The 25,412-nt window shown below is 46.1% G+C and overlaps 1 protein-coding gene across 10 annotated transcripts in view; it reads right to left on the minus strand.

Moving 5' to 3' along the window:
* Positions 1 to 25,412, minus strand: part of LOC124034681 (homeodomain-interacting protein kinase 2-like) — a 136,903-nt gene that overhangs the window by 8,578 nt on the left and 102,913 nt on the right. For 5 of the 10 annotated variants that reach the window (XM_046348176.1, XM_046348199.1, XM_046348181.1 and 2 more), the window contains 7 exons: positions 19,430 to 19,614; positions 19,105 to 19,267; positions 12,962 to 13,169; positions 11,828 to 11,949; positions 7,512 to 7,642; positions 6,264 to 6,455; positions 44 to 388 (listed from right to left, as the gene is read on the minus strand). In XM_046348176.1, coding sequence (XP_046204132.1) covers positions 44 to 388; positions 6,264 to 6,455; positions 7,512 to 7,642; positions 11,828 to 11,949; positions 12,962 to 13,169; positions 19,105 to 19,267; positions 19,430 to 19,614 — 1,346 coding nt within the window. The remainder of the gene's footprint in view (positions 1 to 43; positions 389 to 6,263; positions 6,456 to 7,511; positions 7,643 to 11,827; positions 11,950 to 12,961; positions 13,170 to 19,104; positions 19,268 to 19,429; positions 19,615 to 25,412) is intronic. The other 5 variants (XM_046348213.1, XM_046348207.1, XM_046348168.1 and 2 more) reach the window with 2 other exon arrangements.

Raw genomic sequence — 25,412 nt, forward strand, 5'->3', positions numbered from 1 at the left:
CAGATCCCTGCCTGCGTGTCATGTCTAGCCCAAAATGACTGACCTGTACCTAGTATGGTTGGTGTTGCTATTCTTGTGATCATCCTCCTCGTCCGTGTCACTGCTGATGGTGATGATGCTGACGGCAGGGCTGGGCGTATCAGGGATGATGATGGTCTGACGCTGCCCGTTGTGGTGCTGATGGTGATCCCTGGTGGTGCTAGAGGCCTGCTCTGCCTCGCCCCGTCCCCACCCTCCACAGCCCAGGGGGGGTACGCAGCTGGAGCTGGAGGAAGGGCCGTTGTTCTGAAGCACAGCACAACGTGGAGGGGTGTTCTCCTTCAGCCGCTTGGAGCGCTGTGGTGATTGTACTGCCTGGGAGGAGGACACCTCGTACGCAGACACGTTCCTGACGGGAGAGAGATGAGAGGGGGATGAGGTGGCACATACTACTACAACCTACTACTACAACCTAATACTATGTGGCACATACTACTACAACCTAATACTATGTGGCACCTACTACTACAACCTAATACTATGTGGCACCTACTACTACAACCTAATACTATTTGGCACCTACTACTACAACCTAATACTAGGTGGCACCTACTACTACAACCTAATACTATTTGGCACCTACTACTACAACCTAATACTATGTGGCACATACTACTACAACCTAATAATATGTGGCACATACTACTACAACCTAATACTATGTGGCACCTACTACTACAACCTAATACTATGTGGCACATACTACTACAACCTAATACTATGTGGCACCTACTACTACAACCTAATACTAGGTGGCACCTACTACTACAACCTAATACTAGATGGCACCTACCGCTACAACCTAATACTAGGTGACACCTACCACTACAACCTAATACTAGGTGGCAGCTACTACTACAACCTAATACTAGGTGGTACCTACTACAACAACCTAATACTAGGTGGTACCTACTACAACAACCTAATACTAGGTGGTACCTACTACTACAACCTAATATTAGATGGCACCTACCACTACAACCTAATAAGAGGTGGCACCTACTACTACAACCTAATACTAGGTGGCAGCTACTACTACAACCTAATATTAGATGGCACCTTCCACTACAACCTAATACTAGGTGGCACCTACTACAACAACCTAATACTAGGTGGCAGCTACTACTACAACCTAATATTAGATGGCACCTTCCACTACAACCTAATACTAGGTGGCACCTACTAGTAAAAACATAATACTAGGTGGCACCTACTAGTAAAACCTAATACTAGGTGGAACTACTAGTAAAACCTAATACTAGGTGGCACCTACCACTACAACCTAATACTAGGTGGCACCTACCACTACAACCTAATACTAGGTGGCACCTACCACTACAACCTAATACTAGGTGGAACCTACTAGTAAAACCTAATATGAGATGGCAGCTACTACTACAACCTAATACTAGGTGGTACCTACTACAACAACCTAATACTAGGTGGTATCTACTACAACAACCTAATACTAGGTGGCACCGACTACAACAACCTAATACTAGGTGGCAGCTACTACTACAACCTAATATTAGATGGCACCTACCACTACAACCTAATACTAGGTGGCACCTACTACTACAACCTAATACTAGGTGGCAGCTACTACTACAACCTAACATTAGATGGCACCTACCACTACAACCTAATACTAGGTGGCACCTACTACAACAACCTAATACTAGGTGGCAGCTACTACTACAACCTAATATTAGATGGCACCTTCCACTACAACCTAATACTAGGTGGCACCTACTAGTAAAAACCTAATACTAGGTGGCACCTACTAGTAAAACCTAATACTAGGTGGAACTACTAGTAAAACCTAATACTAGGTGGCACCTACCACTACAACCTAATACTAGGTGGTACCTACTACTACAACCTAATACTAGGTGTCACCTACTAGTAAAACCTAATATGAGATGGCACCTTCCACTACAACCTAATACTAGGTGGCACCTACTATTACAAGCTAATACTAGGTGGCACCTACTAGTAAAACCTAATACTAGGTGGCACCTACTAGTAAAACCTAATACTAGGTAGCACCTACTAGTAAAACCTAATACTAGGTGGAACTACTAGTAAAACCTAATACTAGGTGGCACCTACCACTACAACCTAATACTAGGTGGTACCTACTACTACAACCTAATACTAGGTGACACCTACCACTACAACCTAATACTAGGTGGCACCTACTACTACAACCTAATACTAGGTGGTACCTACTACTACAACCTAATACTAGGTGACACCTACCACTACACTTCTTCGAACTACGGTTTCAGAAATCCTGGGCAGAACCGCTGCTATTCCCGTTTCAGAGTAGGGCCATCCCAGCTTCAGAGCTCTGTTTCCGTTAAGTCGTTTGTCCAACTTTCACCTGGAGGAGGGTGAGGTCTGCATACAGGGCACAGCGGTGAGAGCCGCATAAAACTTAAGAGTCCAAGGTATTTTGCGGCCAGGTGGCAGCAACCTTCCTACTACAACCAGTCTTAGATGGCAGAACAGGTGGTCAATTAGGCAGACCTAATACTAGGAGGCACCTACTACTACAACCTAATACTAGGTGGCACCTACTACTACAACCTAATACTACGTGGTACCTACTACTACAACCTAATACTACGTGGTACCTACTACTACAACCTAATACTAGGTGATACCTACCACTACAACCTAATACTAGGTGGAACCTACTACTACAACCTAATAGTAGGTGGCACCTACGACTACAACCTAATACTAGGTGGCACCTACTACTACAACCTAATACTAGGTGGTACCTACTACTACAACCTAATACTAGGTGACACCTACCACTACAACCTAATACTAGGTGGCACCTACTACTACAACCTAATACTAGGTGGCAGCTACTACTACAACCTAATATTAGATGGCACCTACAACTACAACCTAATACTAGGTGGCACCTACTACAAGAACCTAATACTAGGTGGAAGCTACTACTACAACCTAATATTAGATGGCACCTACCACTACAACCTAATACTAGGTGGCACCTACTACAACAACCTAATACTAGGTGGCAGTGACTACTACAACCTAATATTAGATGGCACCTTCCACTACAACCTAATACTAGGTGGTACCTACTACTACAACCTAATACTAGGTGACACCTACCACTACAACCTAATACTAGGTGGCACCTACTACTACAACCTAATACTAGGTGGCAGCTACCACTACAACCTAATACTAGGTGGCACCTACTACTACAACCTAATACTAGGTGGCACATACCACTACAACCTAATACTAGGTGGCAGCTACCACTACAACCTAATACTAGGTGGCACCTACTACTACAACCTAATACTAGGTGGTACCTACTACTACAACCTAATACTAGGTGACACCTACCACTACAACCTAATACTAGGTGGCACCTACTACTACAACCTAATACTAGGTGGCACCTACTACTACAACCTAATACTATGTGGTACCTACTACTACAACCTAATACTACGTGGTACCTACTACTACAACCTAATACTAGGTGACACCTACCACTACAACCTAATACTAGGTGGAACCTACTATTACAACCTAATACTAGGTGGCACCTACTACTACAACCTAATACTATGTGGTACCTACTACTACAACCTAATACTACGTGGTACCTACTACTACAACCTAATACTAGGTGATACCTACCACTACAACCTAATACTAGGTGGCACCTACTACTACAACCTAATACTAGGTGGCACCTACTACTACAACCTAATACTAGGTGGCAGCTACCATTACAACCTAATACTAGGTGGCACCTACTTCTACAACCTAATACTAGGTGGCAGCTACCACTACAACCTAATACTAGGTGGAACCTACTACTACAACCTAATAGTAGGTGGCACCTACCACTACAACTAATACTAGGTGGCACCTACTACTACAACCTAATACTAGGTGGCACCTACTACTACAACCTAATACTAGGTGGTACCTACTACTACAACCTAATACTAGGTGACACCTACCACTACAACCTAATACTAGGTGGCACCTACTACTACAACCTAATACTAGGTGGCAGCTACTACTACAACCTAATATTAGATGGCACCTACAACTACAACCTAATACTAGGTGGCACCTACTACAACAACCTAATGCTAGGTGGAAGCTACTACTACAACCTAATATTAGATGGCACCTACCACTACAACCTAATACTAGGTGGCACCTACTACAACAACCTAATACTAGGTGGCAGTGACTACTACAACCTAATATTAGATGGCACCTTCCACTACAACCTAATACTAGGTGGTACCTACTACTACAACCTAATACTAGGTGACACCTACCACTACAACCTAATACTAGGTGGCACCTACTACTACAACCTAATACTAGGTGGCAGCTACCACTACAACCTAATACTAGGTGGCACCTACTACTACAACCTAATACTAGGTGGCACATACCACTACAACCTAATACTAGGTGGCACCTACTACTACAACCTAATACTAGGTGGCACCTACTACTACAACCTAATACTATGTGGTACCTACTACTACAACCTAATACTACGTGGTACCTACTACTACAACCTAATACTAGGTGATACCTACCACTACAACCTAATACTAGGTGGCACCTACTACTACAACCTAATACTAGGTGGCAGCTACCACTACAACCTAATACTAGGTGGCACCAACTACTACAACCTAATACTAGGTGGCAGCTACCACTACAACCTAATACTAGGTGGCAGCTACCACTACAACCTAATACTAGGTGGCACCTACTACTACAACCTAATACTAGGTGACACCTACCACTACAACCTAATACTAGGTGGAACCTACTATTACAACCTAATACTAGGTGGCACCTACTAGTACAACCTAATACTAGGTGGCACCTACTACTACAACCTAATACTAGGTGGCACATACCACTACCACCTAATACTAGGTGGCACCTACTACTACAACTTAATACTAAGTGGCACCTACTACTACAACCTAATACTAGGTGGCACCTACTAGTACAACCTAATACTAGGTGGCACCTACTACTACAACCTAATACTAGGTGGCACCTACTACTACAACCTAATACTAGGTGGCACCTACTAGTACATACAGAGTAACAATACCGAAGACAGACACTGCCCAGGTAAAAGCTGACAGATTATTTTAATTTATTTTTGTTTCACTTTCAACTTGGAGCTGGCTATTGTGTTCTGATTGGGTGAAGGTTGAAAGCCTCCAGCGCCGGTTGAAAAATCATTTTCATAGTGAATCAGGAAAGACAGGGGGACTGTAGGTGATGTTCAGATCTAAAGAGATCCTAGTTGATCCTAGTTGTGTTGGAGATCCTAGATGTTTATGAGGTCCTAGTTGTGTAGGAGGTCCTAGTTGTGTAGGAGGTCCTAGTTGTTTAGGAGGTCCTAGTTGTGTAGGAGATCCTAGTTGTTTAGGGGGTCCTAGTTATTTAGGAGGTCCTAGTTGTGTAGGAGATCCTAGTTGTTTAGGAGATCCTAGTTGTTTAGGGGGTCCTAGTTATTTAGGAGGTCCTAGTTGTGTAGGAGATCCTAGTTGTTTAGGAGATCCTAGTTGTGTAGGAGGTCCTAGTTGTTTAGGAGGTTCTAGTTATGTAGGAGGTCCTTGTTGTTTAGGAGGTCCTAGTTGTTTAGGAGATCCTAGTTGTTTAGGAGGTCTTAGTTGTGTAGGAGATCCTAGTTGTTTAGGAGATCCTAGTTGTTTAGGAGGTCCTAGTTGTGTAGGAGGTCCTAGTTGTGTAGGAGGTCCTAGTTGTGTAGGAGGTCCTAGTTGAGTTGTTTAGGGGGTCCTAGTTGTTTAGGAGATCCTAGTTGTTTAGGAGGTCCTAGTTGTGTAGGAGGTCCTAGTTGTGTAGGAGATCCTAGTTGTTTAGGAGATCCTAGTTGTTTAGGAGGTCCTAGTTGTGTAGGAGGTCCTAGTTGTGTAGGAGATCCTAGTTGTTTAGGAGATCCTAGTTGTTTAGGAGGTCCTAGTTGGGTAGGAGGTCCTAGTTGTGTAGGAGGTCCTAGTTGTTTCGTAGGTCCTAGTTGTTTAGGAGGTCCTAGTTGTGTAGGAGATCCTAGTTGTGTAGGAGGTCCTAGTTGTGTAGGAGGTCCGAGTTGTTTAGGAAGACCTAGTTGTGTAGGAGGTCCTAGTTGTGTTTGAGGTTCTAGTTTTGCTTACCTGGCAGTCATCTGATGCTGCTTGTTCTTTTTGGAAGAGGAGTTGCTGTTATTGGTTGACGGTTGCCTCATCACATGGGCCACGCCCACATTGAGAGGCTGGTTGTGGTTGGATGGGAGGGTGACGTGGCCAGCCAGCAGCGCCGGCTGTTGCATGATGGGATTGTAATGGCCGCCGTGTGGGTGAGAATTCCTGGAACACAACAGAATGTCCCATCACTACACTGAACCTGTATTTTATATTATTATATATGACCTTGCCCCATTTTCATGTCTAACTACATATCTATAACTGCACATGAGTACATACTGCTTCACATATGGGACTAGAGTTGGGTGGGTGGCAGCAGTCACCGTGTGAGACAGAGGGGAGAAAAGAGAGCGAGAGGAATAAAGAGAGCGGGAGCGTATGCAGCTGACACCAGCAGCTGTAGAGGGATAGTTCTGCAGAGGAAGTGCGACACTTTCCCAATCATCTTTGTGGGGATGAGAGAGGGAGAGAGAGAGAGAGAGTGAGAGTGAGAGTGAGAGTGAGAGTGAGAGTGAGAGAGAGAGAGAGAGTGAGAGTGAGAGTGAGAGAGAGAGAGAGAGAGAGAGAGAGAGAGAGAGAGAGAGAGAGAGAGAGAGAGAGAGAGAGAGAGAGAGAGAGAGAGAGAGAGAGAGAGAGAGAGAGAGAGAGAACCACACTGTCCTTAGACGGACACTGCTAAGTTAACCTGCATGCAGAAACACACACACTCATATACCTGCATCCAGCTTACATATCCTCATTGTGACACGCCGTGCCTGGGATGATGTCCTTACATACATCTCATCCCTCTAAAGTAAATGTGCTCTTATAAAAACCCCGCTGTTCACTTCTAGACTGTGATTCATGGCAGCCCTCTGAGTGCCTGTCACAAGGCAATGCTCTTCTGTCAATCAGGACACTGCTGTGTTGGTCCTTTCTGAACTTGGTATACATCCAAACCTGCCCACAATTGGACAATGAAACTAGCCTGGAATGTTAAGTGATAGTTAATCATGGTGTAACGGAGCATATCAATTTGGTTTGCAGGCTACAATGAAACTGAATCACCTTTGTCATATAGCTTCACATATAGCTAGATATTCCAGCCTTATACTGTACAAATTTGGTATGTTTGACCAAGTCTAATCTTTAATGTCTTCTCTGGTCCTATAGGATTTGATTTGTTATGGTAGTGCTTATAAGACTCTGGTTACATAAGGAGGAGAGCATGTTCCTTACCTCCAGTTAGCCAGGGGCTGGGAGGCCGTCATGGAGTCAGGGATGACGGTGGCGTGCTGGACTGAGGTGTGGGTGAGCTGCTGCCAGGCAGGGGGGAGGAGGATCTGCTGGGTGCCATTGGGCCAGGCCTGCTGAGGGGAGAGAAAAAGAGCAAACGGGGAGAAGAGGTCAGTCACAGAATTAAATACAACACTATTTATATTATATTGTATTTCTATTGTATCTCTATGGGATCATCTGTCACCTAACAACCTTGCATGTCAATTATGCAGGGTACACTTTAATGTAGACAAAGAATGCTACCTAAATAAAAGAGGTGTTGTTTTTGTATCTCTCATTGTTTTAATTCCAGAGATGATGGTATTTTCGCCCGTCTATCCAGTCCGAGGTCGGCGCTCCAAAGGCGCCACTTAAGTGGGCCAAGACTATGGTGGAGTGGGGTCCACGTCCCGTGCCAGAGACGCCTCCGGGGACAGATGCCCACCCAGACCCTCCCCTATGGGTTTAGGTTTTGCGGCCAGAGTCCACACCTTTGGGGGGGGGGGTACTGTCACGTCCTGACCTTTGTTCGTTTTTTATGTCTCTGTTTTCCGTTTCTGTGTTTGCACCATACGGGACTGTTTCTGTGTTTGCACCATACGGGACTGTTTCTGTGTTTGCACCATATGGGACTGTTTCTGTGTTTGCACCATACGGGACTGTTTCTGTGTTTGCACCATACGGGACTGTTTCTGTGTTTGCACCATACGGGACTGTTTCTGTGTTTGCACCATACGGGACTGTTTCTGTGTTTGCACCATACGGGACTGTTTCTGTGTTTGCACCATACGGGACTGTTTCTGTGTTTGCACCATACGGGACTGTTTCTGTGTTTGCACCATATGGGACTGTTTCTGTGTTTGCACCATACGGGACTGTTTCTGTGTTTGCACCATACGGGACTGTTTCTGTGTTTGCACCATACGGGACTGTTTCTGTGTTTGCACCATACGGGACTGTTTCTGTGTTTGCACCATACGGGACTGTTTCTGTGTTTGCACCATACGGGACTGTTTCTGTGTTTGCACCATACGGGACTGTTTCTGTGTTTGCACCATACGGGACCGTTTCTGTGTTTGCACCATACGGGACTGTTTCTGTGTTTGCACCATACGGGACTGTTTCTGTGTTTGCACCATACGGGACTGTTTCTGTGTTTGCACCATACGGGACTGTTTCTGTGTTTGCACCATACGGGACTGTTTTGATTTTCATTTCTTTCCTGCGCTTTGTTCTTTTGGTATTTTCTCGTGTTCAAATTAATAAAGTTAACATGGACACGTACGACGCTGCATTTTGGTCCGAACCTTCTTATTCCTCATCAGAAGAGGAAGACAATCGTTACACAGTGTCACAATAGGCTAGTTAAACAAAGCCAGCTGAACTATCTGGCCTTGTCAGCAGTACACATCAACAGAGCGAGGATAACTCAGCAAACCAATATTGGTTCTGTGAACTCTGTGAGTTCTGCAAATGTTCTCATAATACAAAAACTGTCCAGTTGTGAATGTTTGTATAAAACATTCGCCTGATGATGCAAGAATATTCATAGAACACATTTAATCTGTTCTTTAAATGTTCCCAGAATGTTTCATTAGGTTGTGGGAACAGTCTGGTGGGAACATTGTGGGGGAATCAGAAAATATATGTGCGGATGATTCTACAATGTTTCTTTTAGGATGCAAAGAACATTGTTACAAGAATGTTCCCAGAACACATTGTGTATTTTTTTAAAGGTTCCCAGAATGTTTCTTTGGGTTATGGGAACATTGTGGAATTTTTTGTGTTTTTGGGATGTTATCATCCTAATGTTAGATAAAACTCTAACTAGAACTTAATGGGAATCTTAGTTAATATTCTGGGAATGTTCCCAGTTTGCTGGGAAGACTTTGGATGTGTAGTAAAGATATGCTGCCTCTCCCCTCCTGGTCGCTGTGCTGATGGCATTATCCAAATCAGCTCCGATTTTAATTCAATTCACATCGAGACCCATTCAGGGCTGCTGTGAAAGGAGCTGCTTTGTATTGCTGGTGCAGAATGCAGGGAGTTGGCAGGCATAATATGCCCCGAGTCAGAGATGGGTCTGTGTGTCTGTGTGTGTGTATGTGTGCACATGAACGTGTGTGTGTGTGTCTGTGTATGCAGCCCTAATAGTTTAATGCAGCTCTATTGATTAGCACTTTAATGTGGGGTATAATTAATTTTTCCTTTAAATAGTGTTTGCATATTCTATTTACTTCGGCAGCATCAGTATATTGCAGCACATAGCACAGCACACACAGAAGACAAAGCACTCCATCTTAGGCCTACATCTGCGCTGGGCTTATACAGAGTACAAAGCCTACATATCACGATGTTATACAATGTACCTGTTATACTCTACTGATAGAAAACGCTTGTAGGGTTTAACAGTGTATGACCGCTAGTTTGTGGGAGTGGAATTGTTTTGTCTGAGGTACGTTGGGAGAGAGAATTAACTTAAAATAAAAACAGTCAATGGGTGAAGAGGGAGGGAGGCATCTTTAGGTCAACAAAACAAGACCGGGATGTGGATTGATAAAGGACACAGGCACAGCCAATAGAAAGGCATGAAAACTGGCCCATAGAAGACAACCTAAGCCACATACAGACTCCCTTTACATCTCCCATGGTTATATTCACATCTCAGGTCTTTTTATCAACACGCCAAAACCATTAAGAGCCACCAATAATTCCATCTCCTCCTCTCCTCCATCTATCTCTCCAAACATCCATCCATTCCTGGCACTCAGCATTCCTCTGTCGCCAGACGTCTGTGTTGTGTAATCGGCCTGTCTGCTCTGAAATGGTAAACAGGTTAGCAGCCCTTTTTCTTTTCTTCTCAGGACCCATTGCCCCAGTAATCAGAGGCTCTATCTTGCTCCCCACAGCCTACCTCTTCTCCCCGGGTGAAAACCCTTTGTCACCTCGGGGCTCTGAAAGCCCTGGCTCTCACTCCCCAATGGTTTCCACATTTTCTGCATTCCTGCTCCAGATAAAGGACTTGCCTTGCTGCCTGGCTGGCGGGACTGGCTGACTGGGGCCCTCCTCCACACCCAGCACCACCCAGCCCCACCTCTGCTCTATAGACGCCTGGGTCTAGGTTGGGCTGTGGCTGCAGAGGCCTGGAGGCTAAAGCCCCAAACACCCATTAGAGACCTCCCAAAGCAGAGGGAATGAAGGATTCAGATCCTCTACATCCATTTATTGGGTGTACTGCTGCTCGACTACATCATCCCTGTGTTTAATATGTGTGCAGCGTGGCAGAGGATTCTCTTTAATTAATCAAATCTGCCAGGATACAGTGTGTCAGTAGACCATAACACAGTAATAGGATGATACTTGCACAATATACTCTTATGTTCATGAACTGTAACATTTTCATTATATTGGCTTGTTCCACCATCATACCTTTACTTGGAGCTTTGCACTGTATCATAATTAATATACTGTGAACTATTTTGTGAATGCTTCTGTTGAGACAGTTTTTCCTGAAGTACTGCATTTATGCTACACAGTGAATGCTATAGGGCACAGGGTAACCTTGTAGCCGAGCAAACCCCTCAAACCCTTCCAAGCCTTTCCAAATCTGTCCCTCTCCTCTGAGGCCTATAATTTCAGAGCGGCTGACTTGGAAGCAGCCCTGAAGCTAATCACCATTCGGTATCTGACTGATTAGTCTTCCACACAGTTCAGAGAGCCTCGCTAGCTGCATACTGCATGATTAACTATAGATAAGGGAAGCATTCTGACACCTGGGACTTTACAGGGATATTAAAGCTCTTATGGACATTTCTAGAAACCAGAGGGAGAGGTGTCCTACTACTCTACAACTCTACTTTAATGCTCAACTATACTGGACGAATAATGCATGGCTGTGTTATTTCAAGGAGGGAGGAGGACACTGGAACCAGGGTTTAACTCACTCAGTCAAAACAAGTGCCTGCAGGGGCAGAAGGATCACAAGAACACCCTGATTGACTCCCCGCCTTGATCAAAGGCTAGCCTGTTATAGAAAAGGATACAGAGGTACAACCTTTTCCAAAGTAGCTTCCATGACCAAATCATACAAAATACCCTGTTAGTCATAGCCATGTGTGTTTAGGTATGAATGTCTCCCAGTAAATAGAATAGGTTCTGTGTATTGTGATCCAGCAAAACAAAGATGAGATATCATTATGAGTTCAGGAGATGCAAACAAGGGACTATATGTGGGCCCCCTAATCTCCATGACGACGGACTGAGTCACTACTTCCTACCTGTGTCAACAGGCCTGGCTGGATCTGCAGGGGCTGGGTGCCGGGGGCCTGCGTCACTATGGGAACGGCGTTATCCATCCGCACAGAGTAGCCCGTGTGTTTGGACGGGGAGGCCTGCATACCTGAGAACACACACAACACAGAGATCAACAACAACAACACAGAGGTGGTCAACAACAACACAGAGGAGGTCAACAACAACACAGAGGAGGTCAACAACAACACAGAGGAGGTCAACAACAACAACATAGAGGAGGTCAACAACAACAATACAGAGGAGGTCAACAACAACAACACAGAGGAGGTCAACAACAACAACACTATGCTTCACACAAAAAAGACCTGCACCTTGGGAGAAACAATGATGTCAAAATTGTTATAGAAAAAAATCAATTTAAACTAGTTGTTTGATATCTCAAACACAGTTTAACAGTTTATAATGAAACTGATTCAACTTGAAAACAAAAAGGTTGTCATGGCAATATAAATTAAATCCCAATAAACCCTTGGCTGAGTGGAGCAAACTGTCCAATAATGGAAATTCTTATATGCTGTTCCACATAAATCAAACAAAAATAATGTTTTTTTATCTTAACAACATAAACAGAGATCAGACAAAAGCGGTATTGTAAAAAGCATCAATCAGAGATATGACTAATTAGCTCATAAACATATCGTAGCATCTCGTTTCGAACATGAAGACTGTCATTGCCTTGGGGGGTCAGTGGAAGGCTTACAGAGTCATTGTAGTGCAGTTCCAGCTCACAGCTTCATAAGCACTTCTCTCATCAGGAGAAAACTGAACTCGCTGGTGCCAGACAGCGCTGATCTACTCTACTGAAACTGACTAAGCCTTAGACCTGACTATAGAAAGGCCTATAGGTGCTCTTTTTAATGAATTCATTTAGCATTTATGTACACAGGTGATCCTGTTGCAATCTGTTATCTTTCTGATATTTTTTAAAAGTAAACCTGTTCCAAGATGGCATGAAATAATCACTCATTACAAATGCCTTACCACTGATACAGGATCAGATATTTGTTCACCCCCAATGGTTAAGGGAAAGAGTAATCTGATCCTAGATCTGTGTCCTTGTTACACAGCATACATTGTGTTAGTCTAAAGCCTCTTACCTTGGAAGCCAGGTTGGCAGACGATGAGGGCCTGCTGGAAGGGGTCAGGCCGGGCAGCACAGAGCTGAGGGGCCACAGGATGCAGGGGCATGCTCCTCTGTGCCACCGCTGAGGGCTGGTAGAGTGCAGATCGGTAGTTTAATATGGAGACATCGGGGTTGCCAAGGGAAAGGGTGGTACTGGTGGTGGAGGGAGCCAGGTTGGTGGCCTAAAGGAATGACGGGATCAAAACGCAAAGCCATAAGGAGATGTTCAGTGGTGGTGGAAAGGTCATGAGGGTTGTTGGGAGACGGGATAGAATCATTCATCAGAAAATAACATTGTCAGTCGTTGTTTTGTTTTTAAACCCCTTTATTCCCCAACTTCCTGGTATCCAATTGGTAGTTACAGTTTTGTCTCATCGCTGCAACTCCCGTACGGACTCGGGAGAGGCGAAGGTGGAGAGCTGTGCGTCCTCCGAAACACAACCCTGCCAAGCCACACTGCTTCTTGACACAATGCCCACTTAACCCGGAAGCTAGCCGCACCAATGTGTCGGAGGAAACACTGTACACTTGGCGATCGTGTCAGCGTGCACTGTGCCCGGCCCGCCACAGGAGTCGTTATTGCACGATGGGACAAGGACATCCCTGCAGCCAAACCCTCCCCTAACCCGGATGACGCTGGGCCAATTGTGTGCATGGGTCTCCCGGTCGTGACCGGCTGAGACAGAGCCTGGACTCAAACCCAGAATCTCTAGCGGCACAGCTAGCACTGTGATGCAGTGCCTTAGACCACTGGGCCACTCGGGAGGCCTGTCAATCATTTAATGATATAAACAGTATATTGAGGCACAGGGGCTTACATTGAGCCGCTTACATTGAGCCATTGAGATTCTGTCTATATGTATTTGTACACAGCTAAATATCCAGAGTACTGATCTAGGACCGCAGTGGAGAAGGTGAAAAGCTTCAAGTTCCTCTGTGTACACATCACTGACAATCTGAAATGGTCCACCCTGTTGCGCCTTGTGAAGAAGGCGCAACAGCTTCTCTTCAACATCAGGAAGCTGAATAAATTCAGCTTGGCCCTTAAGACCCTCACAAACTTTGACAGAAGTTTGACAGTATCACCGCCTGGTGCGGCAACATCCAGAAGGCCTGTTCACCCTGCTACCATCCAGAAGGCCTGTTCACCCCACTACCATCCAGAAGGCCTGTTCACCCTGCTACCATCCAGAAGGCCTGTTCACCCCCCTACCATCCAGAAAGCCTGTTCACCCCACTACCATCCAGAAGGCCTGTTCACCACCCAGAAGGCCTACCACCATCCAGAAGGCCTGTTCACCCCGCTACCATCCAGAAGGCCACCCTGCTACCATCCAAAGGCCTGTTCACCCCGCTACCATCCAGAAGGCCTGTTCATCCAGGCCGCTACCACCCAGAAGGCCTGTACCACCCAGAAGGCCTCTACCATCCAGAAGGCCTGTTCACCCTGCTACCATCCAGAAGGCCTGTTCACCCCGCTACCATCCAGAAGGCCTGTTCATCCAGAAGGCCTGTTCACCATCCAGAAGGCCTGTTCACCCTGCTACCATCCAGAAGGCCTGTTCACCCCGCTACCATCCAGAAGGCCTGTTCATCCAGAAGGCCTGCTACCATCCAGATCCAGAAGGCCTGTTCACCCCGCTACCATCCAGAAGGCCTGTTCACCCTGCTACCATCCAGGCCTGTTCACCCCGCTACCATCCAGAAGGCCTGTTCACCCTGCTACCATCCAGGCCTGTTCACCCCGCTACCATCCAGAAGGCCTGTTCACCCTGCTACCACCCAGAAGGCCTGTTCACCCTGCTACCACCCAGAAGGCCTGTTCACCACACTACCATCCAGAAGGCCTGTTCACCCTGCTACCATCCAGAAGGCCTGTTCACCCCGCTACCATCCAGAAGGCCTGTTCACCCTGCTACCACCCAGAAGGCCTGTTACCATCCAGAAGGCCTGTTCACCCCGCTACCATCCAGAAGGCCTGTTCACCCTGCTACCACCCAGAAGGCCTGTTACCACCCAAAAGGCCTGTTCACCCCGCTACCATCCAGACGGCCTGTTCACCCCGCTACCATCCAGAAGGCCTGTTCACCCTGCTACCACCCAGAAGGCCTGTTACCACCCAGAAGGCCTGTTCACCCCGCTACCATCCAGAAGGCCTGTTCACCCTGCTACCACCCAGAAGGCCTGTTACCACCCAGAAGGCCTGTTCACCCTGCTACCATCCAGAAGGCCTGTTCACCCTGCTACCATCCAGAAGGCCTGTTCACCCCGCTACCACCCAGAAGGCCTGTTCACCCTGCTACCACCCAGAAGGCCTGTTCACCCTGCTACCATCCAGAAGGCCTGTTCACCCTGCTACCACCCAGAAGGCCTGTTACCACCCAGAAGGCCTGTTCACCCTGCTACCATCCAGAAGGCCTGTTCACCCTGCTACCATCCAGAAGGCCTGTTCACCCCACTACCATCCAGAAGGCCTGTTCACCCCGCTACCATCCAGAAGGCCTGTTCACCCCGCTACCATCCAGAAGGCCTGTTCACCCCACTACCATCCAGAAGGCCTGTTCACCACGCTACCACCCAGAAGGCCTGTTCACCCCACTACCATCCAGAAGGCCTGTTCACCCCGCTACCATCCAGAAGGCCTGTTCACCCGCTACCATCCAGAAGGCCTGTTCACCACGCTACCACCCAGAAGGCCTGTTCACCGCACTACCATCCAGAAGGCCTGTTCACCCCGCTACCATCCAGAAGGCCTGTTCACCCTGCTACCATCCAGAAGGCCTGTTCACCCCGCTACCATCCAGAAGGCCTGTTCACCCTGCTACCATCCAGAAGGCCTGTTCACCCCCCTATCATCCAGAAGGCCTGTTCACCCTGATACCAGCCAGAAGGCCTGTTCACCCTGCTACCATCCAGAAGGCCTGTTCACCCTGCTACCATCCAGAAGGCCTGTTCACCCCGCTACCATCCAGAAGGCCTGTTCACCCTGCTACCACCCAAAAGGCCTGTTCACCCTGCTACCACCCAGAAGGCCTGTTCACCACACTACCATCCAGAAGGACTGTTCACCCTGCTACCATCCAGAAGGCCTGTTCACCCCGCTACCATCCAGAAGGCCTGTTCACCCTGCTACCACCCAGAAGGACTGTTCACCCTGCTATCACCCAGAAGGCCTGTTCACCCCGCTACCATCCAGAAGGCCTGTTCACCCTGCTACCATCCAGAAGGCCTGTTCACCCCTCTACCATCCAGAAGGCCTGTTCACCCCACTACCATCCAGAAGGCATGTTCACCCCACTACCATCCAGAAGGCGAGGTCAGTAAAAGTGCATCAGACAGTTTCTAGCCGGCTACCAACCGGTTACTCAACACAGCACCTTAGAGGCTGCTGCCACATATACATAGATATGGAATCACTGGTCACTTTAATAATGTTTACATACTGCTTTAACCATTCAATACAGTTCAAGTCGGAAGTTTCCATACTCCTTAGCCAAATACATTTAAACTCAGTTTTTCACAATTCCTGACATTTAATCCTAGTAAGAATTCCCCGTCTTCGGTCAGTTAGGATCACCACTTTATTTTAAGAATGTGAAATGTCAGAATAATAGTAGAGATAATTATTTATTTCAGCTTTTATTTAATTAATCACATTCCCAGTGGGTCAGAAGTTTACATACACTCAATTAGTATTTGGTAGCATTGCCTTCAAATGGTTTAACTTGGGTCAAACGTTTCAGGTAGCCTTCCACAAGCTTCCCACAATAAGTTGGGTGAATTCTGGCCCATTCCTCCTGACAGAGCTGGTGTAACTGAGTCAGGTTTGTAGGCCTCTTTGCTCTCACATGCTTTTTCAGTTCTGCCCACAAACATGATGCTGCCACCCCCGTACTTCACGATTGGGATGGTGTTCTTCGGCCTGCAAGCCTCCCTCCTCCAAATATAACGATGGTCATTATGGCCAAACAGTTCTATTTTTGTTTCATCAGACCAGAGGACATTTCTCCAAAAAGTAGATTTTTATGGCGGTTTTGGAGCAGAGGCTTCTTCCTTGCTGAGCAGCCTTTCTGGTTATGTCAATATAGGACTCGTTTGACTGTGGATATAGATTATTTTGTACCTGTTTCCTCCAGCATCTTCACAATGTCCTTTGCTGTTCTTCTGGGATTGATTTACACTTTTCACATCAAGGTATGTTAATCTCTAGGAGACAGAACGTGTCTCCTTCCTGAGCGATATGATGGCTGCGTGGTCCTATGGTGTTTATACTTGTGCACTATTGTTTGTACAGATGAATGTGGTACCTTCAGGCGTTTGGAAATTGCTCCCAAGGATGAACCAGGGCAAACTGACATTTTGTCTCTCGACTTCACTATCTTGACTCCACATCACTATCCTTATTTAGCAGCCATATCTCTAAGGTGTCAGGCACTTGAAATACACGTTGTAAAACTTGTGCCGTATTTATTAGGGTAAACCATGGCAAACTAATATTCTTGTTGGATAAGTTTAGGTAGTCCCTCCCCGTTTCAGTCCATTTTTCTTCCGTTTAGTGCCTCAAGAATACTACCCTAGGCATGGGGAGACCATCAATGAGGCCTAAGTAAAGCTTAAAGTTGGCCTTGATATGAACAAATGCTTTTAAAGACACGCAGTGCGCTCAAGTCTTAAATCAAATCAAATGTATTCGACAACACCCAGACTAATTACTGTCTTTTCATTAAGCCTGCGTGGTTGAAAATTCAGAGACGGCATGTTCATTTTTCATTTTGCACTTCTTAGCGAGCTCGATGAGCACCGTTGGAGATAATCAATATGCCAGTGTGGCATTCATCATGCACAACAACGAGAGAGCCTGCAAACAAATCAACTCTAAGACGTTTAAACATTCCACCATCTAAATAAATCACTAATGTAGCACTGCCTATATCGCCCTGGACCAAGGCGCTCGGAGAAAACATTACGTTAATCCATTTAAATTATATAGTGAAGTCTAGTTTTACCTCATTCTGCACAGAGTGGGTTCTGTAACAGTCAATATAGTATGTTTGGTAATAAAGAACACCTATTTGTAAAATGTTGGTAGAAATGTTACACATACGGAGGTTCAGGACCTCTCTACTGTATGTGTAACATCATAGTAAAATAGAGGGTTGTATTGCAAAAGGAAATAGATAGCAAAAGGGCATTATACTGAGAAAGAGGTTAATCTGTGGACATCGGAGGGTTAAGATCAGAATGAATGGTGGATGGCCACTGTGGCTGAAACTCTAGAGCTTGAAAAAAGTTATTCAACTACAGGTACTGTAGATGTTAGCGAAAGAGCTGTAAGTAGCAGTAGAAATATTGTTGTCTGTTAGTTTACTCCAATTAGGGTAGGGATGGTAGGGTAGGGGGAGAAATGTATAGAAACAAATATATAAAATAACACTGTTTACCACCCCCCTGCCCAATTCTAATTCAGCACAATCTGAAAATACTTTAGCACGCAATCATTTCATGATTCCGGCAGAAGCAAAAGTCAGCAATTTAGCATCATAGTCAGCCCACACAGCCCTACAGTAGCATGACGCGCTAACGACCAAAGGCAAAATGGAGAGAAACAGGAGGAGAGGAAGAGGAGGAAGCCTACTAGTGGGATTATTAAGGCCTGAAAAGCACTAAACTGCAAGGCAAGCAGGAAGTATAAGGTTGTCATGTATCTCATCAGCAGTTTGTGACAGCCCCCACTGGGCCTGAGGGACAGACAGACAGACAGATACCTAACCAGACTGTCGTGGCCTCAATAAGCTGCTTTTGCATTCTATTTGGAGTGTAATCTTACAAGTGGTCAATGCATTGCCTTCAAATAAAGTGTTGTGGGCTGATTGGGTGTACTGTGCTATGTGCCATGTTGGCCTGAAAAAACACACTAACCAAGCCATCTAGTGGTTATGAATCTAGTACTGAAAAAGCGTGTTACATGACCTAGTTATGGATATTGCTGGTCACAGCACTGCAGACAGTACACTATGCTGGTAGTAGTCACCACCAATAGTAGCTGATGGTACCACCTGGGTATGAATGGTGAGGAGTGTGTTGAGTAAAACCATCCACACTGTGTATGGTAGGTACCTGGTTGTGCACAGTGTTGAGCTGGTTGTTGAAGGTCATGGTAAGGTTGGTAGAGGTGCTGGGGGCCACGTGGGCGATGAAAGGGGTCTTGCTCTGGTTGACCGTGTCGTACATGCCCACACGACGCTTACAGATGTCCATGTTCTGGAAGCAGGACTTGACACTGTGAAGAGAGGGAGGGGGAGGGAGGGAGAACGGGAGAGAGAGAGAGTTACGTGTGCCCCAGTTAAATATTTATCAGTTATGACTTTCTCCAGATAATTTGTTCCTCCCAGCTAACAGCTAACTGTCTAAATGAGAAATATGAGGGGATCTCTAGACGTACTGTGTGCTGTGGGGGAAGTCAAGGAGGTGGGTCATGGTTATGAATGGGTGATTGAGGGTCTCGATGGGGGTGATCCGTTTGTCCGCGTCGATCGTAAGCATCTTGGTCAACAAGTCGATGAACTCTCTACGGTCTGCCTTCTCCGCCAGCATGTCACTGCCCTCCAAATCTGATGTCATATTCACCTGCAAAAAGACCCAACACACATACACTTTTAATTATCATTTCAAAGTCTGGAGAGGGTCTTTTGCAAATGACACCCTATAATCCCTTTATAGTGCACTACTTTTGGCACCCTATTATGTACAGTGGGGCAAAAAAAGTATTTAGTCAGCCACAAATTGTGCAAGTTCTCCCACTTAAAAAGATGAGAGAGGCCTGTAATTTTCATCATAGGTACACTTCAACTATGACAGACAAAATGAGGGGGAAAAATCCAGAAAATCACATGGTGGAAAATAAGTATTTGGTCAATAACAAAAATTTATCTCAAGATTTTGTTATATACCCTTTGTTTGCAATGACAAAGTATTGAGATAAACTTTTGTTATTGACCAAATACTTATTTTCCACCATAATTTGCAAATAAATTCATTAAAAATCCTACAATGTGATTTTCTGGATTTTTTTTCCCTAATTTTGTCCGTCATAGTTGAAGTGTACCTATGATGAAAATTACAGGCCTCTCTCATATTTTTAAGTGGGAGAACTTGCACAATTGGTGGCTGACTAAATACTTTTTTGCCCCACTGTATATAGTGCACTACTTTTGACTAGAGCCCTATGGGGCCTGGTCAAAAGTAGTGCACTATATAGTGAATAGGGTGCCATTTCAGAGGCAGCCTGAGTGTTGTACTGTACTGTTGCTGCAAACAACAGGGGAAAAAATGCAGTTTTTTTATAGAACTATTAAAAAACACATACAGTAATGGGTGTCGACATCAGTGTCACAGGACAAAGTGATAACCATTCACCTTACTGACATTACAAACATTTCCACTGGTGTTCATAACAGAGTGGAGCAACTTAACTTCCACTAGCGCCGTCACAGAGAGTTTTATCTACTGCGAGAGAAGTGAAAATAAACACAAAAATAAACCTGATACATATTGCTGTTTGCTTATTAAAAGAGAGACAAATGACACCTTCTGAGCAGCCTCTGAAAGCCTCTAGAGCTGACATAGACACAACTTTATTTAAATATTCTAGATTACTTCTGGGAGACTGCTTTCGGGGCATAATGTTGGTTCATCTGTCCTAACCATTCTAGCTGAGGTTTTTGAAGAAACACTGGACAGCAGTGCAGCAGAAATCTCCTTGGGTGGAAAGTTAGCAGTGTTTGGAGACAGAGGCAGGGACATAGGTAGACACAAAGAGAGAGGTAGAGGCTGAGAGAAAGGTAGATGCTGAGAGGGAGGTAGCGGCAGAGAGAGGTAGAGAGAGAGAGGCAGAGGCTGAGAGAGAGGTAGAGGCTGAGAGAAAGGTAGATGCTGAGAGGGAGGTAGCGGCAGAGAGAGGTAGAGAGAGAGAGGTAGAGGCTGAGAGAGGTAGAGAGAGAGAGGTAGAGGCTGAGAGAGAGGTAGAGGCAGAGAGAAAGGTAGATGCTGAGAGGGAGGTAGCGGCAGAGAGAGGTAGAGAGAGAGAGGTAGAGGCTGAGAGAGGTAGAGAGAGAGAGGTAGAGGCTGAGAGAGAGGTAGAGGCAGAGAGAAAGGTAGACACAAAGAGAGAGGTAGAGGCTGAGAGATAGGTAGAGGCAGAGAGATAGGTAGAGGCAGAGAGATAGGTAGAGGCAGAGAGATAGGTAGAGGCAGAGAGAAAGGTAGATGCTGAGAGGGAGGTAGAGGCTGAGAGAAAGGTAGAGGCAGAGAGAGAGGTAGAGGCAGAGAGAAAGGTAGATGCTGAGAGATAGGTAGAGGCAGAGAGAGGTAGAGAGAGAGAGGTAGAGGCTGAGAGATAGGTAGAGGCAGAGAGAGGTAGAGAGAGATAGGTAGAGGCAGAGAGAGGTAGAGAGAGATAGGTAGAGGCAGAGAGAGGTAGAGAGAGAGAGGTAGAGGCAGAGAGAGGTAGAGGCAGAGAGAAAGGTAGATGCTGAGAGGGAGGTAGCGGCTGAGAGAGGTAGAGAGAGAGAGGTAGAGGCTGAGAGAGAGGTAGAGGCAGAGAGAGGTAGAGAGAGAGAGGTAGAGGTAGAGAGAGGTAGAGAGAGAGAGGTAGAGGCAGAGAGAGGTAGAGAGAGATAGGTAGAGGCAGAGAGAGGTAGAGAGAGATAGGTAGAGGCAGAGAGAGGTAGAGGCTGAGAGATAGGTAGAGGCAGAGAGAGGTAGAGGGAGATAGGTAGAGGCAGAGAGAGGTAGAGAGAGATAGGTAGAGGCAGAGAGAGGTAGAGAGAGATAGGTAGAGGCAGAGAGAGGTAGAGAGAGATAGGTAGAGGCAGAGAGAGGTAGAGAGAGATAGGTAGAGGCAGAGAGAGGTAGAGAGAGATAGGTAGAGGCAGAGAGAGGTAGAGAGAGATAGGTAGAGGCAGAGAGAGGTAGAGGCTGAGAGAGAGGTAGAGGCTGAGAGAGAGGTAGAGAGAGAGAGGTAGAGGCTGAGAGAGAGGTAGAGGCTGAGAGAGAGGTAGAGAGAGAGAGGTAGAGGCTGAGAGAGAGGTAGAGGCTGAGAGAGAGGTAGAGAGAGAGAGGTAGAGGCTGAGAGAGAGGTAGAGAGAGAGAGGTAGAGGCTGAGAGAGAGGTAGAGGCTGAGAGAGAGGTAGAGAGAGAGAGGTAGAGGCTGAGAGAGAGGTAGAGAGAGAGAGGTAGAGGCTGAGAGAGAGGTAGAGAGAGAGAGGTAGAGGCTGAGAGAGAGGTAGAGGAAGAGATAGAGAGCGAGGTAGAGGCAGAGAGAAAGGTAGATGCTGAAAGGGAGGTAGAGGCTGAGCGAGAGGTAGAGAGAGAGGTAGAGGCTGAGAGAGAGGTAGATGTAGAGCGAGAGGTAGAGGTAGAGAGAGAGGTAGAGGTAGAGAGAGAGATAGAGAGAGAGGTAGATGTAGAGCGAGAGGTAGAGAGGCTGAGAGAGAGGTAGAGGGAGAGGGAGAGGTAGAGTCTGAGAGAGAGTTAGAGAGTGAGGTAGTGGCTGAGTGAGAGGTAGAGGGAGAGGTAGAGGCTGAGAGAGGTAGAGGCTGGGGGGTAGAGACAGAGGGGGGGTAGAGGCAGAAAGTGAGGTAGAGGCAGAGAGAGAGAGGTAGAGGAAGAGACAAAGGCAGGGGCAGAGAGAGATAGAGAGGTAGAGGCAGGGGCTGAGGCAGAAGCAGAGAGAGGTCGAGGAAGAGTCACAGGCTGAGGAGGCAAATACTGATCTGATCTGGAGCAGCGTACAGCCTTCAATGGCATATCTATGTCTGGGGTACAGGGACACAGACAGGGTCAGGGATAGACATGCTGTTTATTGGGATTACCATGACAAGATAGTGGGCCCGTTTTTCATAAAGACACACGGCTTATCTCTGTAGCCCTGCTACACAGACAATCTGATGTACAGCCAGTAAACGCCAACCAATCTGATTCAGTTCTCATTCAAGTTATTCAGGCTCTGTCCCTAACCCCTCCCCGCCTCGCACATCATCACTTGGCATGATAAAGGAATAATCTCTGGAATGAGGTGAGGAAATAACCACACTGTCATCTACCAGGGAAAGATGACTTTGGGAAATGCGCACGGTCGGATTGCAAATATGTCGCCTCGCCTCTGTATGTCTGAACAGTAGAAATGTACGTATTTGAATGTTACAGAGAATACCATGCATAGCTACTGTAGAGTAGATTGATTAAATGCAGAGACAGAGCAATGTCTCCATAGGAGTGTGCTTGATAATTAAGTTCAAGAGCAGCGAAGCAGTAGAAGACTTTTAGCATAACCATCACTTCTCTTTATCCTGCCACAACACAAAAAACAAAAACATTGAGTATAGTCCTATATTCAAATCAAATCAAATTGTATTTGTCACATGCGGCAAATACAACAGGTTTAGACCTTACCGTGAAATGCTGAATACAACAGGTTTAGACCTTACCGTGAAATGCTGAATACAACAGGTTTAGACCTTACCGTGAAATGCTGAATACAACAGGTTTAGACCTTACCGTGAAATGCTGAATACAACAGGTTTAGACCTTACCGTGAAATGCTGAATACAACAGGTTTAGACCTTACCGTGAAATGCTGAATACAACAGGTTTAGACCTTACCGTGAAATGCTGAATACAACAGGTTTAGACCTTACCGTGAAATGCTGAATTACAACAGGTTTAGACCTTACCGTGAAATGCTGAATACAACAGGTTTAGACCTTACCGTGAAATGCTGAATACAACAGGTTTAGACCTTACCGTGAAATGCGAACTTACAAGCCCTGAACTAACAATGCAAATCAAGAAATAGTTATGAAAATATTTACTAAATTAACTAAGGTCAAAAAGGTATAAAAAGTAACACAATAAAATAACAATAACGAGGCTGTATACAGGGGGTACATACAAGTCAATGTGCGGGGGTACAGGTTACTCGAGGGAATTTGTACAATTTGTCCTATCTCAACCTCCAGGATTTATGCTGTAGTAGTTTATGTGTCGGGGGGCTAGGGCCAGTCTGTTATATCTGGAGTATTTCTCCTGTCCTATCCGGTGTCCTGTGTGAATTTAATCTCTCTCTCTCGCTCTCTCTCTCTCTCTCTGAGGACCTGAGCCCTAGGACCATGCCTCAGGACTATCTGGCCCAGGACTAGCAGAGACAACAGTCTATGACCTGGGTGACTGGAGTCTTAGACAATTTTGTGGGCCTTCCTCTGACATCGACTAGTATATAGGTCCTGGATGGCAGGAAGCTTGGCCCCATTGTTGTACTGGCCCGTACGCACTACCCTCTGTTGCGATGGTTAATGGTTGCCATACCATTAAGATGCAACCGGTCAAGATGCTCTCAATGGTGCAACGTTTTGAGGATCTGGTGACTTAAGTGAATCTGAACGTGAGGAGCAGTATGCTTGTATTTCAGCGATTGCTTCACTGTCAGTAACATTATTGTAAAGTCATGCTGGGTCTCAAAGTGGTGTGGTTAAAATGTACTCACCACCCAGATGTCTTGCCCTCCCTAATTCTATTTAGACCTCCATCAGGCTCCATTCAGTTGAGCTGGTCCTAAAAAGGGATTGGAGATGGGTCCTCCAGAACTTTAAGTTCTCCCCACATTTCCCACGACAGTGTGGAGGCAACAACAATCTCAACATGGGCAGACGTCCCGGTAACTGACCCAAATCTCTCTCTCCAGTCCCTCTGTGCCTTCAGCTATCGTCCATTATACAAATGAAGACAGATGTCCACACTGCTTATTTATTTATCTAGCCCTGGATTCTGAGCCTGAGATTTTCTCCTCATTAGGACTGACTCTCAGTCTACTCTGTTTCTTTCAGTAACCTTGTGTGTGTGTGTGTGTGTGTGTGTGTGTGTGTGTGTGTGTGTGTGTGTGTGTGTGTGTGTGTGTGTGTGTGTGTGTGTGTGTGTGTGTGTGTGTGTGTGTGTGTGTGTGTGTGTGTGTGTGTGTGTGTGTGTGTGTGTGTGTGTGTGTGTGTGTGTTTGTGAGCGTAGTATGGGTCAGAGAGGATCAGAGTGAGTGCTGACCCTGGTGATCTGGCCTGTGCATGTTGATTTCATTAGACCAATGTTTTGTGTCTGGGAGTAGGAGCAGCTTGGAGGTATGGCCTCCTAAACTAGCTCAGGCAGAGGCACTAACTTCACTGAGCACCGCTGCCTCTGTGGCTGCACGCTATGCATGCTATGCCCGACCTGGAGCACTCTGGCTGGGCACAGGTCAACTCTAATAGTCCAAATGGGACAACAGAGAAGTGAGGGTTTGCATGAGGTGGAGGATCCCAAGGGCTTTTTGTGCCAGACTGTGTGCGTGTTGTGTGCGTGTATGTGTGTGTGTGTGCGTGTGCGTGTGCGTGTGCGTGTGT

This window comes from Oncorhynchus gorbuscha, linkage group LG01 (assembly GCF_021184085.1).
Source record: "Oncorhynchus gorbuscha isolate QuinsamMale2020 ecotype Even-year linkage group LG01, OgorEven_v1.0, whole genome shotgun sequence".
Classification (NCBI taxonomy): domain Eukaryota; kingdom Metazoa; phylum Chordata; class Actinopteri; order Salmoniformes; family Salmonidae; genus Oncorhynchus; species Oncorhynchus gorbuscha.